The sequence below is a fragment of the Larus michahellis genome, chromosome 15, assembly GCF_964199755.1.
Source record: "Larus michahellis chromosome 15, bLarMic1.1, whole genome shotgun sequence".
Taxonomy (NCBI): Eukaryota; Metazoa; Chordata; class Aves; order Charadriiformes; family Laridae; genus Larus; species Larus michahellis.
Window position 1 is genome coordinate 1,662,399 of NC_133910.1, and position 25,657 is coordinate 1,688,055.

Consider the following 25,657-nt stretch of genomic DNA (forward strand, 5'->3'; position numbering starts at 1 on the left):
CTTCCCGGCCTGGTGCTGGGCAACCCCCCCCCTCCCCAGGCTGCAGTGTTCCCACAGGGAGGGCAGGAGCTGGGGGAAACTCCCAGCACAGAAATAAACCCCCACCCCGAGGGGCTCCTGCTCCTCCTCCAGCCCCAGACTCCCCTGGGTTATACGAGGATGCTCTTCCAACTGCTTTTATTAGTGGGGTTTTTTTTGACCATATTACATCCTCAAGGGAAAAAAAAAAAAAAAAAAGAGTTACTTCACAGTACTAGGCCGAGATGGGTGTTCTCCAATAGCTGTGGTCAAAAGGGGAAAAAAAATAATGCACAAAAAAAAAAAATAAAAAATATCCAGCGGTGGCTTACACCGAGCACTGTGTGCCAGGCGGGCTGGCAGAGCCCTGCCCAGGAAGGGACCGTACCCCCGCTGCAGCGCACGGGCTGCTGCAAGGGACACGCGCGACAACTGCCGCTGCACGCTCCAGAGCCGCTAAAAAAGGGAAAAGGACCAGAAAGTGTCGTCAGCATCAGCTCTGGCCCTGCCCAGCCGGGCGTGAGGGAAGGGGAGCGCCGCAGCTAGTAAAAGCATCTGTCGCAGGGGTGCGCGGTGCTGTGCCGTACCCCTGCCGTGCCGCGTCCCCCTGCGAGAGCAGTGCAGCCCCCCGTCCCCGCCGCAGGCTGGATGGGGTCGGCCTGATCTCCGCTCGCAGCACCGGCTCCCACCCACCTTCCAGCTGCCTGCTGGGGCAGCAGGCCCAGCACCCCCTCCCACAATAGCCCAGACTCCCCCCAGCTGAGCCAGCGCCCCCACAGTCGCCCCCTTGGCCAGAGCCACCCGGCCCCGCTGCAGGCAGTAGGGGGGGGTCCAGCACCCCAAGAGCAAAGACAACTCAGACGAAGCTTCCTCCCGCCCTATAACACTTAATTCCCAGTGGCTAATGAGCAGAACTGATTTTCCTCCCCCTTTCCAGACCTTTCCCGGCCTCTGTGGGGCTGGGAGCTCCCTGGGGCCTGGCCGGAGAGCGCTGTCAGGGGTAGGAGCGGGGCTCAGGCTTTTTGTTTCCTCCTAAGGCAACACAGGGGCCATCCCCTCCCTCAGGCCAGGCACGAAGGAAGGGTCCTGCCTCCCCTCTCCCACCTCCGAGAAGAGCCAGGGCTGCGGCAAGGCCGGGCGCAGGCAGCTGTTGGCCCCACGCCGCTGCAGGTCCCTGCCTGTCCCCAGCTCCTGCATCCCAGCAGCCAGGCCAGGAGGGCTCCCAGGCAACCTGCCCCCTCCCCCGGCTGCCACAGGCTCCTGTTCCCCTCCTCAAACAGGAGCGTCTGCCCTCAGCCACGGCCTCTGCACACAACAGCTACGATCAGATCCACACCGAGACTTTATAGAGGGGCTCAAAGGGCATCCCAGCACCCAGCCACAGCCAGGGAGAGCCCCCGGCCACCGCAGCACCCTTGGGTGCAGGAGGTTCAGCTACGTGACAGCCTGGAGAAGGACGTGGCGGATGCCCGGAGCTCCCCAGGAGCGATCAGGACAGTGCCACCACGCAGGGAGTGGGGGACTCCCCGGGCCCCGGCTGGGTGACAGCTTGTCACGGGGGTTGCCGGGCCAGAGCAGAGGGGGAAGCAGAACACGAGCACAGAGGGCTCTGCACCCATCAGGCTGGGCACTGCTGGCAGAGAAGGACTTTGGGCCTTCCACCACCACGATCCATGGCGACCATGAGCATGAAGATGGTGACCGTGCTTCAGCATTGCTGCCCGCCCTCCTGGCCGGGTGCTGGCCAGGATCCCGGTCTGTTATTGCAAGGCGGGCTCAGCAGCCAGCTCCTGGGACCAACAAGATCCCTCCTGGGGCGCGTTGGGATGCTGACACGGGTGAGGGGAGCGCAGGCGGAGAAGGCAGCAAAGCCTCAGAGCCCAGCACAGCCCACTGCCTGCCCAGAGCTACTCATGGCCACAACCAACCAACTCCAGAGGGACCAGCCGGCCACAACGCAGGGACATGGCAGCAGCTTCTTTTCCACAAATACAGAGACTTTCTCACGAGTGCTGAACACTTGCTGCCCAGAAGGGAGGAGCGCCAAGAGCCCAGGGACAAAGAGGGGACAGCAAGCTTCACCTGGGGACTTCCTCAGCCCCACCAAGTCCTACCCCGGTGGCTGCAGGCTCCGTGAGGGGCCAAGCAGAGAGAGCACTGCCCTGTGCAATGACCAGGAACTGGCAGGCAGCCGAGGGAAGGACGGGGGGGAAAGCTGTGGCTGGTGGGCAAGGTGGGCCCCAGGGAGGGCAGGGCTGGCCAGCAGCTGCCCACGGCGCAGGCGGACCAGAGACATGCCACATCTGTCAGTGCCACAGCCAGGGAGGTGACAGTGCCCGTGGGGATGGATGGAGGCAGCGCAGGTACTGACAGCAGCGGAGCCGTGTCCGTGCTCAGCGGCTGGAGGGGGCCCTGGGAAGGCGGGTGTGCCTGCGCTGCTGCAGCTGAAAGCCAGGACAGGAGCATCCGTGTGCGAGGAAAGCCAGGTTCCAGCGCTGCCACCACCCTGCCCAGCGCTGCTCAGGTGCAGGCAGGCAGAGAACAGCAGGGTCTGGCTAAAAACGCACCTGGGGCTCCCAGGGTTCAGGGGCCTGAAGTCCTGCACTGAGCCCTGCGTCACCCTCGTCTCCCAGGGCAGGACGGGCAGTCTCCAGGGAAAATTCACTCCTCTTTCACTATGGGCATCCCTGGTGCTGCCCCACGCTCCATCTTCGACAGCGGGCACTGCCTGCCCCGTCCCGCGCTGCTCAGAGCACAAACCACCCATCAGCCACGCAGCGAGGGCCAGGTGCAGGGTACCACTCCCCCGCCTGCCGCACGGCAGGGCTCAGCACCCCGCTCCCCAGGCACCGATGGCGTCAAAACAGCGGCAAAACGTCTCGCACCTCTCTTGCCCGCCTTGCTCTGAGTCTGCCACGCGCCCTTCTCCTCCACCGAGGCACAGAGCTGCCAGCAGCGCAGAGCAACGGTGCCGCTGCGCACACAACACTTCCAGGAACACAGAGATCTCTGAAGAAAATCCTAGACAGCTGAGCCAAACATCCACTTGAGGTGGTGCTCGGGCAGGCCAAACCTTGTTTTACTACACAGCACTGAGGATGTGCACTAAACTGGTAGAGCAAGAGCTGCACTGGTTTCCACTGGGAGCCCAGACAGCAGCAGTTCAGACACCCGAGTCCCTGCAGAAGATCTTCTTGTACCCCACAGACTGTGAACGTCCACCCAAACCTCTTCTCAGGGAAGGTCTCTCTGACACCAGGGAAGAGGGTTCCCATCAGACACCTCGTTTCCACTCAGAGCGAAGGTCCCATTTTGGGAAGGGCTTTTGCCTTCCGCTTTTGCCCCCTCCTCGCTCCGAGCGCTGCCAGAAGTGCAGCGCCAGAGGGGGATGCCCCACTCGGGGGCTGGCTCTGCGTTCACTGCTCCTGGAGGTGAGGAGGGTTAGAGGCCCGTGAGATCAACGATGGCTTTAATAAAGATGGCGTCATCACGCACGTAGGAGTTCTTGGCTTCCATCACGGAGACGGGGCAGAACAGCGGGCAGCCGCTGGCAATGTTCATTTCCGTGATGGGTCGCTGAAAGGAGGAGGACGTCACGTCGGGTCGGAAGGCGTCGATGATGTGCTCCCGGTTGTTCTGATCCAGGAGCATCAGGGTTACCTGCGGGGAAACACGAAAATATACAAGAGTGGCTGAATAAAAAGCACGTGGAAACCCAGCCCTGGGACTGCTCACTGGAAGCCTGTGAAACGTGCAAGTACCAACGCAAGCACAGCCGCATCACGTGCCTACAAGTCTGAGAAATGCCTGTAAGCAGGGTCAGCCCAGAACTTCATCTCGGTGACATTTTGTAGAAACCTTCCCACATCCTGCCCTGTCACTGGAAACTGCTGTGTGGCAGCGCAGGACTGTCAGACTGACTCTGAAAACCTACAACCGGCCAGGGCGGCGTTTGCTCCCAACACCAATTCCCCGCGCAGGTATTTCATTAAGTCCCACGGCTGCCGTCCCCCTGCGAAAAAAAGGCGTCCCCTTCTCTCTGCATCAGGACTTCACCCGTTCTGCCTTGAAGTGTCTCGCAAACCTGCCGCGTCTGGGAACAGCAATCGGAGCTTCCGATGCCGAGTGAGCATCAGCTGCACCCCAAGCACCAAGGCTACCACAACCCTCCTTCGCCCCGAATTTGTGCAGAGGCTCTGCTCGCTTCCCAACCCCGCTGCTGCTCCCCAGCTGCAGCCTCTGCCGTCTCACGCCCCTGCCCTGTAGCACGCTCGGTGCTTTCAGCACGACTGGGGAATCCCCAGGGCAGCCGACATATCAAAGTCCTTCCTTTGCAAAGCAAGAACAACAGCTTCTACTTGCTAAGTAGGCCAGACCAACGATGCCCAGCTCAAGTAGGTGGAAAACCAGAGAGGCGCGTTGCTGGACATAGCGGGCTTTGTCCCAAACCTACCTTCTGGTTGAAGGGCCACCGCAGAAGCGCATCGTTGGGTCCTTTCATCACCACGAAGAACAGGGACAGATGGGTCCCACGCCCGGTGCCGTCCCCGTTCAGGTAAACACGCAGACACATCTTGTAGCCGTACTTGCTCGTGTAGAAAGCTATCGGAGTTGCAAGAGAGACACAGTCAGTGTCCAAGCCAGCAAAGCCTGGCACCAGCAGGTTCCTTTGAACTCTGAGGACTCTAAAGTTTGGATCCTGGAAGAAGCCAGGTCTGTGTCTTAAAATACCTGCACCACAGAGGTGGTCTGGGAAGCCACCACGTACAAACAACAGTCAGATGCCATCTTAGACTGGTCTGGGGACAGCCGGAGGTCAGGCAGCCACAAGGCCCTGGTCTAGCCGAGACACAGAGCGCTGTGGCACAGAGCCGGGCACCAGCCGGCCCCTCGGGCTCCCCCCCAGCCACCGCAGGCACTGCGGGACTCAGTGCACTGCTATAAACAGGCAGACGGGCACTAGCGAGATACTGCGGCTCTTCCACGGGGCAAGGAGCAAGAGATCAGGGCTTTGTCACCCGCTTCCCTCCTGGCACTCCCTGACCGGCTTCCTCCAGTCCTTCTTCTCCACCGAAAGACTTTCAGGGCAGATGCCACCCTCTGCTAGTCCAAGCAGCACATCCTCACCGCCCGCCCGGGGCTTCTCAGCACTCCTTGTAATGCCGTGAACGCAAACCCAGGTGGGCAACTGGAGGAAGGACGGCCCCAGCGCGGTGGGAGTACCCAGGAGAAGGCACCAGGCAGCCGGAGAGCTAAAAGCCTTGTGCCCCACACCACCAGCTCGAAGCAGAGATCGGGGCACGCTGCTTCCCACCGGCCTGAGCAAAGGCAAAGTGAGTCAGAAGGGAAGCAAAAGCCCCAGAAAGCCACCCCTGGTGTCTGACAGCCAGCAGCAGGTGGCTTTCCAGCAGGAGCTTCACTTCGGACTGTTCCAGCTCATGCCCCTGATGAACATTTCTCACGTGGATTTGCCTTTTGGAACTCCAATTTTGCCCTTTGCAAAATCCTGTGGCAGTCACGTCCTCACAACGCAAGCGAGTGCTAACTCTGCTTCCTTCTCTTTAACACTGATGTCATTTGGTATTTCCTTGTCCTTACGTCTGAATGCAAACCAAAGAATTATACTCAGTTCCCTTTTTGAACTTTCATCCCATTCACAACCTGGACCTCTCTCCTCTCAGCTCTCCCCTTCCCAGACTGAGCAGCACTAGTCTATCTGCTTCACTTTCTAAGATTAAAAAAAAACCACCTCCACAAGAAACGTTTGTTTCTCAATCTAATTTTCTCAGCCAAAGCAGCACCAGGAACGAGGACGCCTCGTCTAAATGACACAATTGACTACCATAGGAAACAAGGCCTTGTACTTTGCACTTGTAAGATAGAGAGTCCTGCCTTTTCCAGAGGCAGTCCCAGCCCTGGGCAGAGGCGCCCACACCTTCCAGTCCCTCCAGCCACAGACAAGATCGTCGTGAGTAGACTGCAGAGATCAACCAGCAACACAAACACGGTCTGTGGCCTGCAAAGTAGTTTTTCCTTTGACGGACGAGTTGATAAAAGCCCTGAGCCCTGCCTTTGCTGCCCTGCGGGGCACGGAGACCGGCCGGCACGCAGCATGGAGGAGGCACCAGCAACCACGAGCTGCAGCTCCGGGAGGAACTGTGCCTTCAGAGAACGGTCCAACGCCTGGGCGTACAAAGCCTCTTGCATTCAGAGAGGTTTCACCCCTCTCCCTCCCTCGGGCTGACTCTGATACTTATCCCTCCACCAGCTCACTTGATTCTCCAACCTAGAAAAACAAATCCCACCCCATCATGGGGACCCCCGGCGGCACCAGCCCATGGAGGGGCCTGAGGAGCCCCCGAGCTGGGGCACAGGGAGCTGGGACACCCATGGCCAGAGGACAAGACTCGGCTCCCTCCAAACTGCAGCCCCTGGGGACGTGCAGGTCAAGCAGCTCTCGAGCACGGTGCAGGAGATGGAGAGGATGCGAGATTCAAGCTCCTCTCTCTAAGCCAAGCAAAATAGATCTGAAGCAGATTTATCAGCCTTGGGAAAAGGAAGGAAGCGCTGCCCGTCCCGAAGGGGACGCAGCGCAGGGGTTTTCCACGGCTGCTGCCGACTTTGAAAAGGAAATGCTAATTGCCTGCGCGCAGTTTCAGTAGCAGTTTAGTTCCCCCTCAAGAAGGAGAATCCTTTTTTTTCTTTCAGTTTTTCAAGAGAAAAAGGACAGCCTTCACCCAGAAAACAGATTTTAAAGTAGTTTTAAAAATCCAATTGCTTTTATCTTGTGGCCCAGGCACAGTCTGCTTTTTCACAGCACCAGGAGGAAGGTACGCGCTCAAGGTTTGCGTGCAGCTCTGGGCGTTATGAAAAAGCTCTCCGTGGCTCAGATCCAAGCGATTCCCGCTCAGGCAAACCACAAACTCCCCTCCTCAAGCATTCTGTTGCGAGGTGAGATCCCCACTGAGCAACGACATCGTGCGGAGAGATGGTTTCACCTTACAGCAGCAAGCCTGGGAAGCGCTTTCCTAAGCAAACAAGGCAAATCATGACCTACAGCTCACTGCCCGAGATCTCCTTTTTGAAGAACAGGAAGAACAGTGCTGGGCTGGGGCAGCTCTATCTAACGTATTCAAGCACTTTTCTAGGTATGGTTTGGGCTTTATTTAGACATAGTCTCTTGCACCGTCATGGTTTAGGTACTAAAATATATTTTGGGGGCTCTAGTATATATTTCCTCCCTTCCTTAACCATTTTATTGCTGTTTTTACGATCTCTGAGTATTTTAATTCTAACTAAAGGGTTATTCAGGGCTATTCCAGAGCTAAGAGGTTACATTCTCCATTATGAGAAATTAAAAAGGTCTTCTGCAATCAAAAAAACACCTCTTTCAGCAGCAGTTTCATTTAGCCCAATGTTAAAAAAAAAAAAGAAAAAAAAAGCAGCGGTTCAGGCTCCAGAGGAGAAAGGGGGACAGAAATTGTGACAGAAGACAGAACAGCCACCATCTCCCCTGCTAAGGGCACCGCTACAAAACCCACACCCAGCCGAGACACAAAAGGCTTTTGCAATTTTGCGGGCAATAACCTGGAGAGAAGATCGCAGGAGAGCGGCCCGTGATTGCCTCCTGACGCTTCCTGGCAAATTCTGTTATCTTCCAGATGAAAACACCGTCGTAGGTGGAAGCTTCCATGTTGCGGATCTTTTCCTCCATCTCAGCCATGGCCAGATCTTTGAGCCCGATGCTCCTTTCCAGCTGCCGGACCTGCTCAGTGGGACACACGGTGCAGCCTGGTTAAAACACGTACTGCTGTGAGACCCGAGAAAGCCAGCAGACACCAGCATCCCCTTCGGGATGACTCTTTAGCGTGAGACCTTCTCCGGAACTGACAGGGATCACGGGAGAGTGAAATTTAGCATTGTAAGCCAATTCACTGAAGGGTCCTTTTGAACCCTGCCGTTATGCATGGACACAACTCAGTGCTTGAGCTGGAAACTCTCCCAACAGCGAACAGACAAATCCTCCCAACGAGCAGCTCTGTGACGTTAGCAGCACGAGAAGGGAGGATGGCAGGGAAAAAAACCAACCCAGCATTGTTACAAAACTAGATGGAGAAAGAGAAGAGCCTACACCCGGCCAACAGGTCTCCAGAGGGTGAATCGCTGCTAGCTAGCAGAGGGTCACACCAGTTTGGGCAGGCCCCTTGCAGGGGGAGCACAGGCACCCCCAGCTGCGGCGCTCAGCAGGGACCACGCTGGAGCATACTGGTGGGGGCAGCTGCTTCACGCCTCCAGACTGTGCTTGGCACAGAGCTGTAGCGCCACATCAGTGGCGACACTCCTTTTGAAGGTCTGGACGGTGAGCAGCCCCACGGATTCAGAGAGATCCAGGGAAAGGCCGGGTGCTCTGTCTCTCATTGGAAAACTTCACCTAGGAACAACGTCTCGGTGTCTGCATAACTTGATTACTAATAGAGATCTCAACGCCTTATGCATGTCAATTTAATCCCCATCTCTTCCAGGAGACTTTTGAGGGTTGGGCACAGGCAGAAACAATGTTGTAGATCTGCGGAGTTTCAGGGCCAGGCAGTGAAGCTTTGCTAGCCAGTAACATGGAAAGGAAACCGAAAAAAGTCTCTGCTCAGAGCACTGGAAAGCCCAAGCCAGTGGTTACGCACCTTGTTACTCAGTGTTTCGATTTTCTCCTGGTCTAGTCGATGTTGCCGACTGTAGGCTTCGGCTGTTAGAGACACTCTTTCCACCTCCCGATTGAGCACGCAGACAATGTTCTCAAAGGTCACTGTTTTCCTCTCAAGGGCCTCACACCTTCCCAAGAGCTCCAGGGACCTGGAGAGCTCTGACTCCGAGCACAGAGAGTTTGCTGCCAGTAGTGGGGAGTTGTTTTGTGACGAGGAAAGGGTAGGAAGGGGCTTCAGGTCTCCAGACCCAGCCTTGAGGCTGAGCACAAAGCTCAGTAGCATGTAGAGATGCTCCGCCAAACACTTGCTTTCGTGTTCTGGTAGCTTTTCATTTTCCACCTACATGAAGAGAAATATATCCCCCTTTCAGCAAGCTCAATCTACGCTGTCACCATCCACAGAACAAACTCCTCCTCTCGAAGTCACAAAGTTAAATTATAAAGGGGAAAAATCAAAGAAAAATAGTTAAAAAAACCCAAACTGTTTTGGAGGTGGGTGGGGTGGTGGTGTTTGTTTTAGAAACGCAGCAAATCACATACAATGGCAGACGCTTCACGTTTCCCCAGCAGTACACACTATTCTGCTCTGTCTTCCTCCATTGCTTCCCAAAAGGGCTCTGTCAGATGCACTTAACAGCACCAAGGGACAAAGCCTCACATCGTCCCCCTGAGGAGGGATTTACATGAACATCACCAGTAGGAGCTGGGAAAACTAAGCCACATGGAGAAATACGGCCTGGCCCAAGCTCCAGCAGGAGCTGCGCTTACAGCAGCGTAATCACCAGAGTCTCAAAGCACTCCGGGTGTTCCTCAACACAAAGGGAGGTTTCCTTCCACATTAAGTTCATTCTCTGGATACCCAGACTCTGGAGAGCAGGTGATGTTAAGGTCCATTTGCAAAGGGTGTGAAACAGCACTTTGTTCAGATATCTGAACGCAAACACGGGTAACAGCTTGGGCGACAGCAGTTTGCAGGTTAACTCCAACACTGGAACTGAAAACAAGTCCCAAGATAAACATCAAGAGACAAGCCCTTACCACCTCAGCACATCCGACAACCTCAAATCTGCAAGGCACTTTAGATCTGCCGCAAGTCTTCACATGGTCCCGAAACTAGAAAGGAAGGCAGGCAGCGTTAGATCTTAGGTGTTCCCAGTAGCTCCCTTTCCATCTCGCTGACATCTAGGAAACAGAAGACGATCTCAAGAATGCCCACGCCGTCGCTAAGCACTGGCTGCCAAAGCGTGTGGTTAAACCTGGGCACCGCCTACCACAGGTGTGCCTTTCACTGTAATATAAATACAGCGCTGACACCTGGAAGGAAGTGTTATTTCTCTTTCTCTTGTCGGCTGAGAGGTCTCTCTTCTCACCTGCATATGCAAGAAAGAAGCAGCAAACAGCACAGGTACGCCTTATGGATGCTGAGGAAGAAGCTTCACGGAGGGCAGAGGAAGGGGAGGCATGAGGAACAACACGTAACCCTGCTCAGGACGTGTCACAGCCGGGTATTTTTACTTCCCGCTAAGCATTATAAATCTAAGAACAAAAGTCTTCCCAGTGGTCCCGCCTAAGTATTTATAGTGATTCTTGCAGGTCTACCTGCGCAAGGGAAGGTGCTCCGCGGGGCCCGGCATCCCCTCGCTGCGGTGCCGAGGGACACCGCACCTCGGCCACCTCTCGTGGCAGCTGCCACAAAGAACCAAGGCCAACGATGGATATTCCTACAGAGAAGTGCCACGAACGCCCCAGTTGACAAGCTGACTCGTTTGGGTTCCCACACAGTGCATGATTAACGCTAACGAGCACTGGCACATTACCCTCTTGTTTTTGATATACCTCTCATCATCAGATATCCGTGGTCTGTTCTGAGCAACCACCATATTCCACATTTAACACCTACATCTGCTACGACAGATGTCAATTAAAACTGTTTTTAAACCACTTTTTAAAAAAGCTGCCTAGATCCATCTGGCTGGCTTAATGAGTCAGGTTACTCTGAGTTACAATGGCTGCAGCTAATCAACAAAAGTCTGGAGAGAGATAAAAGCGGGAGCTAACATTTAAACAAAGCACAGATCACCTACGGGAATGCTACGAGCCTAGTCTCTGCTGGGCTCCAGCTCCAGCCTGCAGACCAGCGGATCTGTAACCCAAGGTCCCGGCACGAAGCCCTTCGTTACGCTGCCCATCGTGAAGAACTCTCTGCTCATCTTTTTGATGCTTTTGTCCCTCTTGTCCTGCTGCTAAAGGGCCTTTTGCAACAGCGCTACTAAAAATATTTGCTCATAGCAGGCAGGATGGTTTCAGACGAACGTGTTTTTCGAAGACATTTCCCAAAACTTTGACGTTCAGACTTTTGAGCCGGCAGCATGGAGGCCCTATAAATTCCATTACACAATGAATTAGAAATACATTAATTCAGTTGGAGAGGGGCTCCCTTTCCATAATTGCGGCAGTGGTTGACACGGTTGTTTACACAGGACATAAGCACCCTTCAGACCCGCGGGTGTGCTTTTCCCATGGAGGCTCTGCACCCAAACGTGGCCAATGCCGCTGGAAGGGAGGTGGCGGCAGCAGCACGAACACAAAGCTACAAGTGCCAATGAGTCACGTTCACTCACACCCTACCAGTGTTTTGAGCCGTATGGAAAGGTCACATCTGTACTAACGGCTGCCACTTAATTGTTTTCCCCACTCCACTCTCTAATGGTCTTTCGTTTTCCTCCCCGCTCTGAGAGTGCTGGTGTCAGCCCACCGAGACCCCAGCTGCCACCGTGGCACGCGGTTCACCGACAGTCACCTTCTCCCTGGGAATCTTCTTCCCACAGCCTTCGCAAGTCAGCGGAAATTCAGGGCAGACTTCGTCATGAGCCTGTAAAGGAATTGACAGGAGAATAGTTGGTGCTCTAAATGAAAGCTCCGACGAGGTTATATGCTGAGTGCAATTCAATGGGGGTCGTTTTATACTTTATTACAGAAGAGCGCTGTATTCTACCAACCTATACTCAAGTCCTGGTCATGCTGACAATTTTGCATGCTGACTCATTTGTGCGATCTCCAGGCCTACAGAATTTTGGGTGCCTACGTAGCCTCAGCCTCAATTTAAAAGCTGCTATAATAATTTAAAAAAAAAAAATTTAATAAAAAATTACTGCTTTGATGGAGAAGATAATCAAACAGGAAACTCCATTTATGGCTCTGCCAGGAAAACACATGTTCGGGCAGGCTGAGTGAAGTAAGCCACTATCTCAGCAAGACAATTTGTATAATTTTTCCACTGTAATGGTTAGCAGCCAGCTCAAGTACGAACCCATAGCCTACTCATCACACGCTGGGCTGAGCTGGCTGATAGGATCTTCACATTCAAATCAGAAAACCATTTTTCAAACAGAAGGCAAAAATATTTTAAAACTGTTTCACTTAATAGCCCCTGCACACAAGCACCCACCCCCGTGGCACACGCGGCGGCCGGAGGAGCTGAACGAACGATCAGGGCAATGTGATAGCTCTGTCCTCAGCAGACACTGGGGCCAGGGATACCGGCTAAACTGGGAACGCGAGAGCGTGCCTCCGCGTTCTGTGTCATCTCCACACTCCTTAAACCTTCTCTTTGACACATCGACCAGTTGGAACAAGGCATCTTAAATCCCATGAATATGCAGTTCAAATTTCAGATTGAAAGATAAGAGCACTGAAGTATCCTGCCATGGTAGTAACGGGAAAAAAAGCAGAAGCATTTATTCTTTATTAAAACGAGTTACTCTCTGAGGGGGGGAACATGCACAAACTTAAATACCGTCACCACACCAGAAACTGGAAAGTGAAACCCATTAGTGGCTCAGCTTTGGCTTTAGTTACTCTCTCCTTTTTATACTTTAAATGAGTAATCAGACTCAAAGCCGCCCTGCGTTGTCCCTGCAAAGGTGACGGGGCAGCCCGGGCTGGGCACTGCTGCTGCAGAGGCGGCGGCTGAGCACCCTCCTCCATCCCACTCGGAGGGGCTGAACCCTTTCCTCTACCCACCTACTGCTCTCATGTTCTAGAAACACCTGATAGCGTCTTCCCCACGACCCACAAAACGCTGGCATAAGAACAGACGGTCTGGCTGAAGGAAGGAAACGTCACTGTAGAGACAACTATTTAAAAAGGGAGTATTTAAAACTCACGTTCTCCCGTGCCAACGTGCTAGGCGTGAAACCACCCCCCCTGGGCTCCGCGCTCCCCACCTCCCAGCACTCATCTTCCATCCCGACTCCACGCTGCACCGCGATGTACCGCCCCCCGCGCGGGCAGCCCTGCGAAGCGTGCCCAGCCTGCAGACGAGGAGGGAAACCAGCTACGCTGAAAGTGCAACTGGGCCCTATGTAAATTGAGACGCCCAGAAGCATCGGCTTTAACCAGCACAGCTCCAAACCTCCAGACGAGCGGTTTTGTATAAACAGTTTCAGGCTCTGCTGGAATCCCCTGTTCCTTCCCTCTCTACGCGGGTGTCTAAACAGAGACGGATGGTGTTGCCGCTGGAAGAAATCCACCCCACCCAGGAGCCGGAGAGCAGGGGTTGGCATTCCAGCCCGATCTGCCACACTCCCCCAGGAATGGGGCAATCCTCCTGTTTACACCTTTCCCAAAACCCACATCCATGAGCTTCTGCAGCAGGGATGAGCATCTCTGACGTTCAAGCACTCACTGTGAATTAGGCAGCTTTGGATGGCCATCCCTGTGAGGAGGGCTGGGCGAGAGCAGGGTCACCCTCCCAGAGTGAACCTGTGCTGGAAATCAAGTCCGACGGGGGTCGGGGAGGGGGGATGGCAAGAGAAGAATTAAAGTGGAGCTGGAATGCAATGGTCTGGCTCAGACCTTCAGGGCCACTCTCCCATTACCCCAGAACCGACTTCTCACCCAGCAGCCGTAAACTGAGGCACGGACCGGCCTGCAGCACCCAACAGCAGGAGCAGGAAGAATCAAACTGGGCAGAGTTAACAGCCTGCACAGCAACACCTCGCTCTTCCCATTCAATTAAAACCAAACCTGCCAATTGATCCGCACATCAATTGCGCTCCCTAAAAATAAACAGCAAGACAACCCAGCAGCAGCCTGTACATCACATGCCGCCGTCAGAACAGGCGACTCTCTGGGAGCCCACTTGGGAGACTGGAAAACCAGACACCACCGCCACCTTCGGAAGGACCAGGGCAGCCTACGAGCACTCGTGGGTACCCCTGTGGCCGCTCAGCCCCTCCTCGCGTTCCTCTCCGCAGCAGCGCCGAGGGGCTGAGCCCTCCTCCCCTTGCCCGCAGGCCTGCTGGCAAACAGAGCTGCCTGTGCCCATGCCGTAACTCTCCTACCTCAGCATCAGGGAAGCAGAAAAGCGATTTGGAGTATCTGCAGTTGAGGTTTCTCTCGGGGATCACCCCTTACACCCCTAGCACTCGGTCAGCAGGAAGGGGCTGGTCTTTCATGGCAGCTCTGCAACAGCAAGGGCAGCACAGTTCAGCGTGGCCGTGCAGAAAAGCACAGGCACACAGAGGGAAAAAGCGGGATTTAATAACCGCAGCTGATCCCTGGAAGACACAACAATCGTTTCTTAAGGAATGCCGGGATGAGCTGCTCTGCTGCACCTGTATAAGTAAGACAAAAGGGAAAACTGCAGTTTCATCTGATCGCTGTTTCACCTCTCAGGGTTTCGCTAAATTTGCCTTGAACTACGGAAGAGGCTACCGCTGAAAATTGTTATCCCTGCACCGCGGTGGCAGAGCAGGAGGTGTACCCGCTCCCCAGCTGCCCTGCTTACGCCCTGCCGTATCAGCCCACGTCCGTTTTTATGGAGGTCCTGCAGCCGCCTTGGGAAATCCGTAAGCGTGACACAACACTCCTCCCACGCTCAGAGGCAAGGCGGGCTGAGAAACACCACCTTTGGAAGAGCTGCTGCCCGGACTCTGCCAGGGCCCCGCAGGGGGGGCATCGCCAAGGGCAGGGCGGGCAGAGGGATGAGGCGCAGCACAAGAGGCATGGTGCACACCGCAGCGCAGCCGCTCTCCGGCAGGTCGACCTTTGAAAGTCAGTCTGTTAGTGCCCTCTGAGCACGGCAACAGCAACCGTTAAGCACAGACGAGGCTGAAAGGCTTGGCAGCAGGAAGGGAGCAACGAAAAGAACAACAAAGAGGACAGCAGAGGACAGCCAGCTGAAGCGGCACAGGGCACACCGGAGCGCTGTCAGGGCCTTGGCAGTCCCCAGCCCCTGGCACTGCCGTGTCCAGCACACGGCTCCTTTGGCATCTGAGCCTGGCTACAAGAAAAAGGGTAGGCCCACAGAATTGTAGAAAAACCACTGAAAATGGGTCTCCGGTGTAAGAGAAGCCTGCCTAGCTTTCAAGGGAAACTGAATCCCTTGCACCAAGGAGCATGAGTTGCTTTGTGCACCTCTGCCAGGTCCCCAGGGGCTCCGGAGCCCCCAAGACGGGAACGCGGTGCACAACGCAGGTACTTTGGGGTGTCCTGCTCCTCTGAAGTCAACACGCCCCTCCCTGCTGCGTCTCCTCCTCGTCAGGGGAGTCCTAAGGCTGGTGTTAAGCCAGGCCTGCTCCAAGCTTTCCCCACACAGCTGGGCCGGGCTACCACACGCACGGTCCTTGTGCTGTCGCATGGAGCCCAGCAACACGGGGCTGGAAAGCAGCAACCCAGTCCGTAATTCACAGTGCCAACTGGGAACGTGAGATTTCCAAGACACGATCACCCGGTGCCAGCCACAAACTGCTCCCTTTGCTGGGACATGCTGGTGACGGGGATCCAAGCAAGTTCACTTGGCGTTATCACAAATAATTAAACCTCAAAGAAAGCGTCAAAACCAGAGATTAAGTTGCCATCGGTAACTGCTTGCGGGACACGCGTATGGCAGTGATGGCATGGGAAACCAGCCGTTACTCTGCTGTCCAACGCCACGGCGTCCATATGAGTTAAGGCCAAAAACTGGCAGAAGAGATGTCAGGGGTTCCCAGGGGCCTCGCTCATGGCTCTTTGCAGAAACAGCAGAACAACCTCCGCTTTCAGCTTTCTACGGCTCTGTTCATCAGCTTTTAGGGCTGATTAGACAGACGTTTGATTTGGGGTTTATTGGTAGCGGGACATCAAGGCAGCGTTTCTTGCATTGCAGACAGATGTGAAAGCAAGAGCAGGTTTTGAAGAAGGCCGAAGGTACCAGAAACATTTGAAAGCAGCAGCAGGTTTGCTACCATTTCCTAAAAGACTCTGCCTTTCCCTGGATGCTTTGAACTACAGGAGCATGAGGCAGTGGGATGCTCCATACTGCTTTTTCCAAATCCCTCCATCATCCCAGAAGAACGATTTTCCTAGGGAGACTCTACCCTGAAACGGAGCCACAGAGCATTTTAGATAAGGCTGAGTCTGAACCTGACACGGCCCCACGGCTAGCTGAACCCCTGCACCACTGTCCCTCACCTCAGATGTGGCTAGCTGCATTGCAAAACAAAAACAGTAAATTTGCTTGCTAAGGAAATTAAAAATTATGGTGTTGGGACTACAGCTGGTTGAAGCGTAAGGGAGGTTCAAAGCAATCGGGAACATCAGATCAGAGATAACCCCATAGGCCTTCTAGGCTACAATTAACAGCTACGGTCACAGTCGTGTGAAAAATACCCAAGACGTGCTGTTCGTACCTAATGAGGTCACTGCTTGAGAACAACCTGTCACCGGGGAGCGAATACCAATCATACCGTCACACTAACGATGCCAGGCGCTGGCACTGATCTGGATTCACCTCCGGTAGTCATTTCTGACAGCCGACCGCTGTCGTTAGCTGCAGGAGATGCCGCGGTGCTGACAGCTGTGCTCCAGGCACACTGAAAAGCACTGTCTGTGCTAACCAGGTCTCTCCATCCTAAAGAGATCTCCCTCCCGCCCAGCAGTAGTTTCACCAGCACGCAAAGCTTCACCTTAACCGTTCAGAGCAAAAGGGCAGCCTCTCAGTGTCTGCCTGACCTTCATATCAGAAAGGGCGATGTTGACAGCGGTCAGGCTCTGCGGGCTGCAGGTGGTGGGCAGGGGGATGTCGACTCCTTTGCCTCGCAGGCCGCGTGGAGGTGTGGGCTGTGAACAGAAGGGCTGTGACAGCACGAGGCAGAGAACACCACTGGCACCCAGAAAAGGGGAGATGAAACAAAAATCAGAACTGGGACCGGTGTCTTTCACACGCTGGAGAAGTCAAGCGTGTGGTAAGTGGCTTGATTTCAAACCTGACCTCTCTAAGTTGGCAGAGAGTTGGAAGCACCTCTTTACCAAGGGTGCACGATCATGGCTTTGGCTCCTGCTGGACACCCAGAGCTCAAGGAGCATCTCCCTGGGTGTGAAGTGCTGCCCCACAACCCCCAAAGCTGCACTCATGCTGAGGGGTTTCACCATGGCTTAGACGGGACAGACAGCACTCACCTCAGCTTCAAAGCTCACGACTTACAGCTTTCCATTTTCCAAGGGGCAGATGCCAAAACTGTCAATGAGGTGGGCCGCAAGAAGGCTGAGCTGTTTTTAGAAGCTCAGAGCAGACCCTCTACAGCTGGGGCTTTCCAACCTCCTCCCACGCGCGCTCTCCGGCACTCCCCGTGGCTTACCTCCCACCACGGGCTTGGACGGGAAACCGCCTCGTGTCTGGGCAGCGAGGTACAGAGACTCTACTGCAGGCACTGTAAGGGAGGCTGGGTTTTGTGGGGGGACTCTGGAAAGTAAAGGTGTGTCAGATCCCTCTTCCCAAAAAGCAGGAGGTCCTTTTTGGTCACCTGCACGTGCAAGTCAGGGATCCTCCCACAAGAAAGTGCTCTAGTCCTGGGGCAAACTGCTGATCAGACTGGAGACTGGCTGCAAACTGCGCTTCAACACCACGCCGTAACTTGGAGCCAAAACCTTCAGAAAAAGACAATAAACGCTGTACCTGATTTTAAAAGGAAGGTTGGTCGCCCTGCTACAGCATCATCAAGCGTGCTTGTCACAGCGCTTAAAATGCCATACGCCATGCAGACGACACTGCTATAAACCACTCAGAAGTACATTTCGGAGGCAAGAGGAGCTGGTGTTCTAAGCAACGTGCAAAAGCCTGAAGCTGAAAACCACCACCAAAAACTATCGGGGTATTCCTGGGACACGGATGGAAAGGGGAGGCATGAAACAGTGAAGCACCGTGAAGCAGGAGGACCCCCTGGCTCAGGGCCCCCAGCAGTTTTCTCTGCACAAGGTGTAGCAGGGCTTCTCCAGCACCTCCCAGCAGGAATGCTGGGCAAGAAGGGACTGCCCAGTCACCTTGTGCTCCAGGCCCCAGGAAGCTGTGTAGCTCAGGAGATGCAGACATACTCTGCAACACCATGGGCTTTGGAGTAATAGCATTTAAGTTCTGAGTTTGGCATCTTCCACAGCCTTCCAGGCTTCAATTGAAGTGAACTCTTCAAAACCATGGTGACAACTGACTACAAGGAAATCGCATCCCTTCCAGTTTGGGTTAGGATAGGTTATCACCACAGATGACAGTCACCCACCCTCATCGGCTGAGCATATCTGCTTTCCTAGAAACCATCCCTCCCAACTTAGTTTAAATACTGCTGTCAGGATTAAGCTTAAAACTTAGTTCTCCTTCCAAAAGTTAGGCAAAGCCATTTCCTTATGTTCAAATAATTCTCTACCTGCTGAGATGACCGGGGCATAGTTAAAACCCCAGTCTGGGTAAGAAATGGAAATGCCAAGGCTGCCCACGTGAACACCCCTCTGCAGCCCCCTCCTCCCATCCCAGTCCTGGTGGGGGACAAAGAAAGGAGTTGGCAGTATGAAAAGCATAAATAAAAAGTATATGAGAACTGAAGATATGTTGATAAAACAGAAGGGAGACGTAGGTAACTGGAGGTACTGCAAGGCAAGAAAAGAAAGGCTCCAGGGCTGAGAAATCACAAACTCCCTCTACCTGGCTATCACAGAGCATGTTTTCTCGGTCCTTCCTTTTGCTCTAACAGGCTAGTTTTAGTTTCTGTGACCCTCCTCAGACTTTCCACCTGAATCTAAAGGCTCCTGCCCATAGCCTGGTTTCCTGTATGTACATTCAGGCAGACTCATCAGGAAAAGAGGTTACTGATTAAAAGGAAAAACCCTGCAGCCCCACCACAAACCGCATTATCTGAATGCCACTAAATATTTACAATATTTACAAAGTCAGAAAAATGCATTTATAAACCCAGACATGTTCTAAGCACTTAAACATTTCATACACTTCACACAGCTTTAAGCAGAAGTGCAAGTCACGTCCAGGCAGATTGCACTCTTTCAGTTTTGGATGTCCCTTTGAGACCTGAACTTTGGTCTGCCTGAACAGAAAGCAAAACTGAAATCAGTTTTATTAATTTATTTTTTTTTTTTAAGAACTGGAGCTTTTCAGATGCAGAACATTTTTTTCCTTGTACATGCCCTGATAAGATTAGCAAACCAGAAGTGACAGTATCTCTTGATATGTAAGTGGATAGCAGCTGAGTAAGTCTCTCTCAGTACAAGCACAGGATTTTTAAATTAGCAAACAATGAATTCGCTCTTAGGGACTTTCCATGTCCTGTCGGAAATAGCACAGCAAGGGACTTTCCATAGTGGGAGCACTGAGCTGCTGCGGGACGTTACAGACATTGCTGGCTACAGATGCAAGCGTACCGCAGGAGGCAACCTCTACCTTGTGGCACTAAGCCAACAAGCCCACCCGTAAGGCAGGGTTCAGCATTAGTCTGCGGTACCAAGAGACGCTCTGGGCTAACGCGGTCCTTTGACACCTCCTTTCACCAGCCCTCCTCAGCCACACATACCATCTCCTAAGCTCCGACCGCAGGAGGACAGCCAGGCCTGATTAAATGCCCCAGCTCTTTGGCAGGCAGCTGGGAGGAGAGATAACACAAGCCAGACCCTGCCTCCTCCCACCAGTTCCCAGGAAAGGATCGGCTTTTCCCAAGAGGGCACAAAATACCCTTACCCCCGCCAGACTGAATGCACCCGTGTCAGGCAGAGAGACAAGCTCAACCCCAGGACGAACCAACTCGCGCTGCTCGAAATCCCTGCTCCCGTTCATCGCGCAGAACCACCACCCCGACAGCCACGACCAGTGCCGCAGACCCGAGCACTCCAGAGCCGCACCTCTACGGAACATACTCTGTTTTAGCAAAACACCTAAACGGAACCTTTTGAGGATTAGGTGGAGAGTAAAAAAATGAGGCACAACCTTATCAGTTCAGATGCTCTTACGCAGTTGTGTGTAAGATCCCAGAGCATCACACACGCACGCGAGGCAGACTTAGCCCAGGACAGCTCATTGCCCTTTTGAACTTCTAGTGCGAGTCCTGGCTGGACTCAAGCCCGTGTTCAAACACTTGTAAGACCACGCAGGCAGGACCTCTGGCAGCTGATGATTTTTGCAGAGTCCTGCAGGAACTCTTAAATGTTTTATTTTTTTTTTGGTTTTTAAACAGGGGAGGAAAAGTTCAGAAGAGCTCATCAGTCACAGCACGATCAATAGCATTGGAAGCTGCTGACAAATATAATTTTATTTAGTCTAAAAGAGATGAGCTCACTTACTACAATCCCCATTTTGAACACTGCGGTAGGCATCAGACCTCCAGTCACTGGTCATCAGCAGAAATTAAAGCGTGGGTCAGACAATCTGCAGGCACCAACAGCACAGCCTGAACCTGGAACCTCCATAAAACACACTGCACCCTGAAATACAACTCCCGAACTCTGCTGCATCAGGGTGAAGCTTTTAACTTGACATTTACCCAGTCATACATCCACACCATGAGCCACTTCATCTACGAATGAGCGTTTCACCGCAGCAGAACCATTTAGCACCCTACATCCCCTCATCTTTTGAGCTGAACTTTCAGCATAAAGAAGCGGAAGGTTCTAGACAGCAGGACAAGGAGCAGAGGCACAGAAGCATCTCTCTGTAACAGGCTCGACGAGCTAGGCAGAACACTCAGGTGTGATCCACAGCTGCCGTTTCTTCCTGCCACCTTGCAGTGGCATTGCAAAGAGAATCTAAGACAGAGCGAGGTTAAACCCTTTCCTGACACACATCTCAGTCGCCACCACAGCTCCATGAATGACAGGGCTACAATCTTTACCTTTGGCGAGTGGTAGAGGGAAATAAAAATTTATTCCTCTTATCTCAGGCCCCTCCACGTGGTGATTCTTCCGTTCCAAGAGGTATGACAAAGCCGTCTTTCAGGAGCACCAAAGCTTCACAGGTCAATAAACATTCACTACTAACTGCCAGTGCATTTTAACGATGCAAATTGCCACAGCAGAGCTGAGTGGTTGGAAAGCCCAGGGAAGGATGTGGCCCATTGCCATCCTCAGCAAGACGACACTTCTCAGGAGGCACGTTAGGTGTACGCATGCTAAAGACCAAACGCCCAGGGCCGCGAAAAGATGACCTAGATTAAAGAGTTGATAGGCTTCTCAGGAAGAGCAGGGTTGGAAAAATCATCCTGTCCAGCAGCTCGTGGCCCAGAACAGCTTGGAGAGACGCGTGGCCAGCCCGTGACCAACGCCCAGCCCCGCTGCCCTGGTAACCATGGGGGCAGCTGGCTGGAAATAGGATCGTGGCCAGGCCGCTTTCCCCAAGCTTATGGGTCTGAAGTAGGTTTTAGGTTCACATATCGCAGAGAACTTCACAGCAAGTTCATGGCACAGCACAGTTTCTTGACAGTTCACTTGTCTTTTATAGCAGAAAGGAGTTGGAGAGCGCGCGGGTGGCTACCACCATGGAAGGGACGTGCTTGGTGCCCGCAGTCATAAGCGAATCTGAAATTGTTTCAGTTCAGCCTGTGCCCTCAGCAGGGCAGGCAAACCTGGCTCAGACAAGAAACCTCTCCAGCTCCCAGTGAAGTCCAGGGAGTTGAAAGCTCCCACCACCACTGCCAGTGTCAGCGGACAAGGGAAACCACCTGAGCCTGCCCCGAACACAGAGGAAAGAAAAAGGACGCAGACATCGAAAGCCTTGCTTTCATCTTTACCTCGTATTCTTTAATAGTCCCCTTCCAAGTGCAGCCACTGTTAATACAGACAGCAGGCAGACTTTCCACCTCCCGGCGAGCTGCGTTGTCTGGGAAAGCCTAAAATGGAACCAACAAGCAAACCACAAAAATTACTGAGGGGCTGCAGTTTTAGTCCAGTCTCTTAGTTCTTTATTATGACTTTATTAAGGCTCCTCCCAGGCCAGTTGCCACATCACATCCTCAGAGATGTGTTAATGGCAAACAAATCGTTATTACAGCATTTAAGTAGGCTACCACTACATTGACATGACCTGGATTTTAGAAGCTGGGGAGTCCACCACATTAATCATAACTCTTACTACTGAAGAAAACGTTTCCTAGGAATAAGGGATTCTCAGAACTTGAGCTTTAAACAAAAACTGGAAATGGTATTAATGGCATCAGTCAGCTGCTTTATTTTTTAAAATGCATTTTTACTTACCGAGCTTGTTTCCAAAATAGAAATTCCTTCTTCGTATATTCCTTCCTGAATACAGCTGGCACACTTTTGAGGTCCAGCGCTAGCAAACAGAAAAATAATCATCAAACACAAGAAAGAGACTGATTTATGACCTAAAGATGAAAGGATTTCTGGTACCTTGTTAAAATGATAGCACTTTCTCATTTTTAAAACAACGGATTGAGCCTTTGCTCAGGTATATTTTTGACAGCCATTTCTGATTAATTTTTTTTCTTCTCCCAATTAACCGCTCCATTCAACTTCCCTCACTTAAAGGCAAGAGCGAGACAGGACACAAGGAACCTTTTCTGCAAGCCAGGGTGTGCTTAAATTTCTCACATTTTGGCACAACCACCACGTCATGACTTTTAGGAGGCAGTTCCTTCAGGAGCTGGGCTGAAGACTGAAAGAGATGGGTGACCCACCTGGATTGCCACCTGAACAGCAAAAACAAGCTGGGAGATTCTGGAAAAGGGAACTTTGACGCAGCTCCCGGAACAATAAAACCAAGTCAGAGGTTACACATTCCCTTAAGGAAGGCCTGATGCTGAACCTCAAGGATTAAACACAGCGCCCTCGCCGAGAAGGCCCTGAAAATGAGACTTTTCTCTCCTTTTTTTTTTTTTGCTTGAAAATGCCTTTTCAAGCTTTTTGTCTTCAGACTGAAGGCACAAAAGTTACCTTATAATTTTCTTCAGACAATAGGAACAGTAGCGATGTCCACACTGAGCTTGAAACGGCCTCCTCAATATATTCTTGCAATCGGAACAGAGGTATTTGACCTCCAGCTTAGTTCCCAGGATCTCCTTTGCAAATCCAGGCTGGTTTAGATCCAAAGAGCCAGGTGGAGTAGAGTTTGCTGCTGCCATGTGAACGAAAAATTCTGGCTGTATCTCCAGAGCCTGAAAACAAACATATTTTCCCTGGTTGATTATTGTAATTGGATGATGGTAATTTTTCACACAAACTGTATTTACTCGCAGCATATTACACCGGCCCCCAACACACCAATGTAAACGACAAGCCTGCCTTCACGTAGTTAAAACCAGTGAAAGGAACTTTACAGTTAATTTTAGAATTAAACCCAGAATAAAGAGCAGATAGATCTCACTACCCACCCACCCCCCCCCCGCCAAGTTCATTTGAAATGCAGCCTGAAATCAAGGTTCCTGGCCCAAAACAAGGTAAAAACCCCTCATAAAGTCGAGCAGGAACATAAATAAATCGCCTCAGCCCACCCGCAGGCGCCGAGCGCGGCAACCACAGCCTCCCACCGCTTGTTTTTCCCACGTCACTTGCCCAAAAGGACCGGAATTCTGCCCCAAACCAAGCCGCTCCCAGGGTTCTGACAGCCCCCCACCGCCCGTACGGGGAGGAACGCCTCCCGAGCTGCCGGCCGCTGGCGGAGCTTCCCCGCACCAGCGCAACCCCCGCGGAGCCTGGCCCGCTGCCGCCCCCCCGCGCCCCGCGGTAAGGCCCGGCCTGCCCCGCCGTGAGGAGGAGCCGCGGCCCGGGACGGGACGGGCCGGGCCGGGCCCGGGGGGGTGTGGGGGTGGCGGCGGTGGCGGAGGCGGGCGGGCTCACCCGCCTTCGCCACCGCCGCCACCCCCACACCCCCCCGGGCCCGTCCCGGGCCCGGTCCGGCACTCACCGGCCGCCTCCGTCCGCGCCCCGCACCGGAAGCGCCCTTCAGGCCCCGCCCACCGGACACGTGTAGGAAGCCACGCCCCCTCCCGGCGCCTAGCAACGGCCCCGCCTAGCAACGGCCTCACCCGGAGACGGGAGGGGCGGGGCATCCGGTGTCACCGCCCCCTCCCGGCAGTGTCACACCCCCACCCACACCCCCCCCATAGTGTCACCCATCCCTGTCACCCCCCGACACACCCCTCAGGGTCACCCACCCCTCTCACCCCGCAGTCACCCCACTGTCACCTCCCCTCAGCACCCCCCTTCCACCCCCAGTGTCACCTACTGCTGTCACCCCAACGGTGTCACCTATCCCTGTCACGTCCAGTCATTCCCCCAGTGTCACCCACCCCTGTCACCCACACTCACTCCCAGTGTCACCTACCACTGTCACCCCCACCCTCCAGTGTCACCTGTCCCTGTCACCCCCACACTGTCACCTACCCCTGTCACCTCCCCTCAGCACTCCCCTTCCACCCCCAGTGTCAGTTATCCCCGTCACCCCCAGTCACTCCCCCGGGGTCACCTACCGGTGTCACCCCCACACTGTGACCTATCCCTGTCACCCTTGGACACCCCCCAGTGTCACCTACCCGTGTCAACCCCCAGTGTCACCTATCCCTGCCACCTCCAGTCATTCCCCCAGTGTCACCCACCCCCGTCACCCCTACTCACCCCCAGTGTCACCTACCCCTGTCATCCCTGGACACACCCACGGTGTCACCTACCCGTCACCACCAGTTACCCCCCATCACCTCTCCATCACTCACACCCTCAGACACCCTCCACCCAGTGTCACCTCCCCTCAGCACCCCCCTGTCACCCTCACCCACGGTGTCTCCACTCCCCTGTCACCCCCTCACAGTCACCCCCCGTCATCCCCACCCTCTGTCACCTTTCCCTGCCACTGTCCCACCCCCCCGGTCCTCCTTGCCCCCTACCATAGCTCTGTCTCAGTCCCCTGGGACCCCTTTGCCCACCCCCCGCCTGCCGGTGGGGGACACAGAGGGACAGCGGCGCTGACCTGGGGGCACCCTGACCCCCACCCCGGGGTCCCACCCTATTTTAAGGCACATTTGGCCATTTCGGGTGGCGCTGGGCACCCGCTTACCTGCGTGCAGAGCGCCATGGCGGCCCCGCAGCACCCGCTCGGTGGGGACCAGGGACTGGGGCCGCAGGGACGGACGGGTGACAGCGGGCGGGCTGCGGTTTTGTCACCAAAAAAAAATAAAGGTGACGTCGGGGGAAACGCAGCTGCGGCGGTGAGGTCAGCGCCAGGGGCTTTTCGCAGGGGAACTTGACGGACAAATGTCACAGCGGCAGGGTTTGTCACTCGGGGGCCCCAGCCTGCGTGTCCCCCAGCCCGGCTGGCATGCCAGGGGCTGCCGGAGCCCCCCCACCCCGCGATGAGGCAGCACCGCAGCTCGGGGGCTTCACGGCCTCCTGCACGGTGCTGCTCTAGTTCTCACCGCGCGGGGAATTCACCCGGCGCTGGGGAAATCCTCCCCGCTCAGAGCCAGGCGCCACCGGCTGGGCGCGACCCCCGGAGGAACGGCCGTGGTGTCCCTCCCGGTAGCCCCCGCTGCAAGAGCGGAGCAGGGAGGCCAGTCGGGGTGGCCCACAGCGGCCCACCGTGGGCGAGCCCAGGGAGGCACCGAGCCCCTCGCACAGGGCCACGGGCTGCTGAGATGCTCCCCAGGGCTGGTACGAGTGACCGGGGGGACAGCCGTGGGG

The 25,657-nt window shown here is 54.4% G+C and overlaps 1 protein-coding gene across 4 annotated transcripts; it reads right to left on the bottom strand.

Moving 5' to 3' along the window:
- Window positions 1–160: 160 nt before the first annotated feature.
- On the bottom strand, window positions 161–25,216 carry TRAF2 (TNF receptor associated factor 2). 4 transcript variants are annotated; one of them, XM_074609009.1, is made up of 10 exons: window positions 25,035–25,216; window positions 22,919–23,139; window positions 22,220–22,298; window positions 21,757–21,855; window positions 11,517–11,588; window positions 9,755–9,829; window positions 8,697–9,056; window positions 7,606–7,783; window positions 4,472–4,620; window positions 161–3,678 (listed from the first exon to the last, which is right to left on the bottom strand). In XM_074609009.1, exons 1-10 carry the CDS (start codon window positions 25,050–25,052, stop codon window positions 3,460–3,462), a joined length of 1,470 nt encoding a protein of 489 aa, XP_074465110.1. In that variant the 5' UTR covers window positions 25,053–25,216; the 3' UTR covers window positions 161–3,459. The 4 variants fall into 4 exon arrangements, with proteins under 4 accessions (XP_074465110.1, XP_074465106.1, XP_074465111.1 ...); XM_074609005.1 differs by lacking the exon at window positions 25,035–25,216 and adding an exon at window positions 23,889–23,989; XM_074609010.1 differs by lacking the exon at window positions 25,035–25,216 and adding an exon at window positions 23,537–23,742.
- Window positions 25,217–25,657: the final 441 nt, after the last annotated feature.

What these genes read in the sequence shown, in the direction of transcription:
- TRAF2 (XM_074609009.1), bottom strand. An exon ending in TGTCTGAAGAAAATTATAAG is followed by an intron (nt 22,299 to 22,918) that starts GTAACTTTTGTG and finishes TCTGTTTGCTAG; the next exon opens with CGCTGGACCTCAAAAGTGTG. An exon ending in TTGTCGGATGTGCTGAGGTG is followed by an intron (nt 9,057 to 9,754) that starts GTAAGGGCTTGT and finishes CTCTTCATGTAG; the next exon opens with GTGGAAAATGAAAAGCTACC.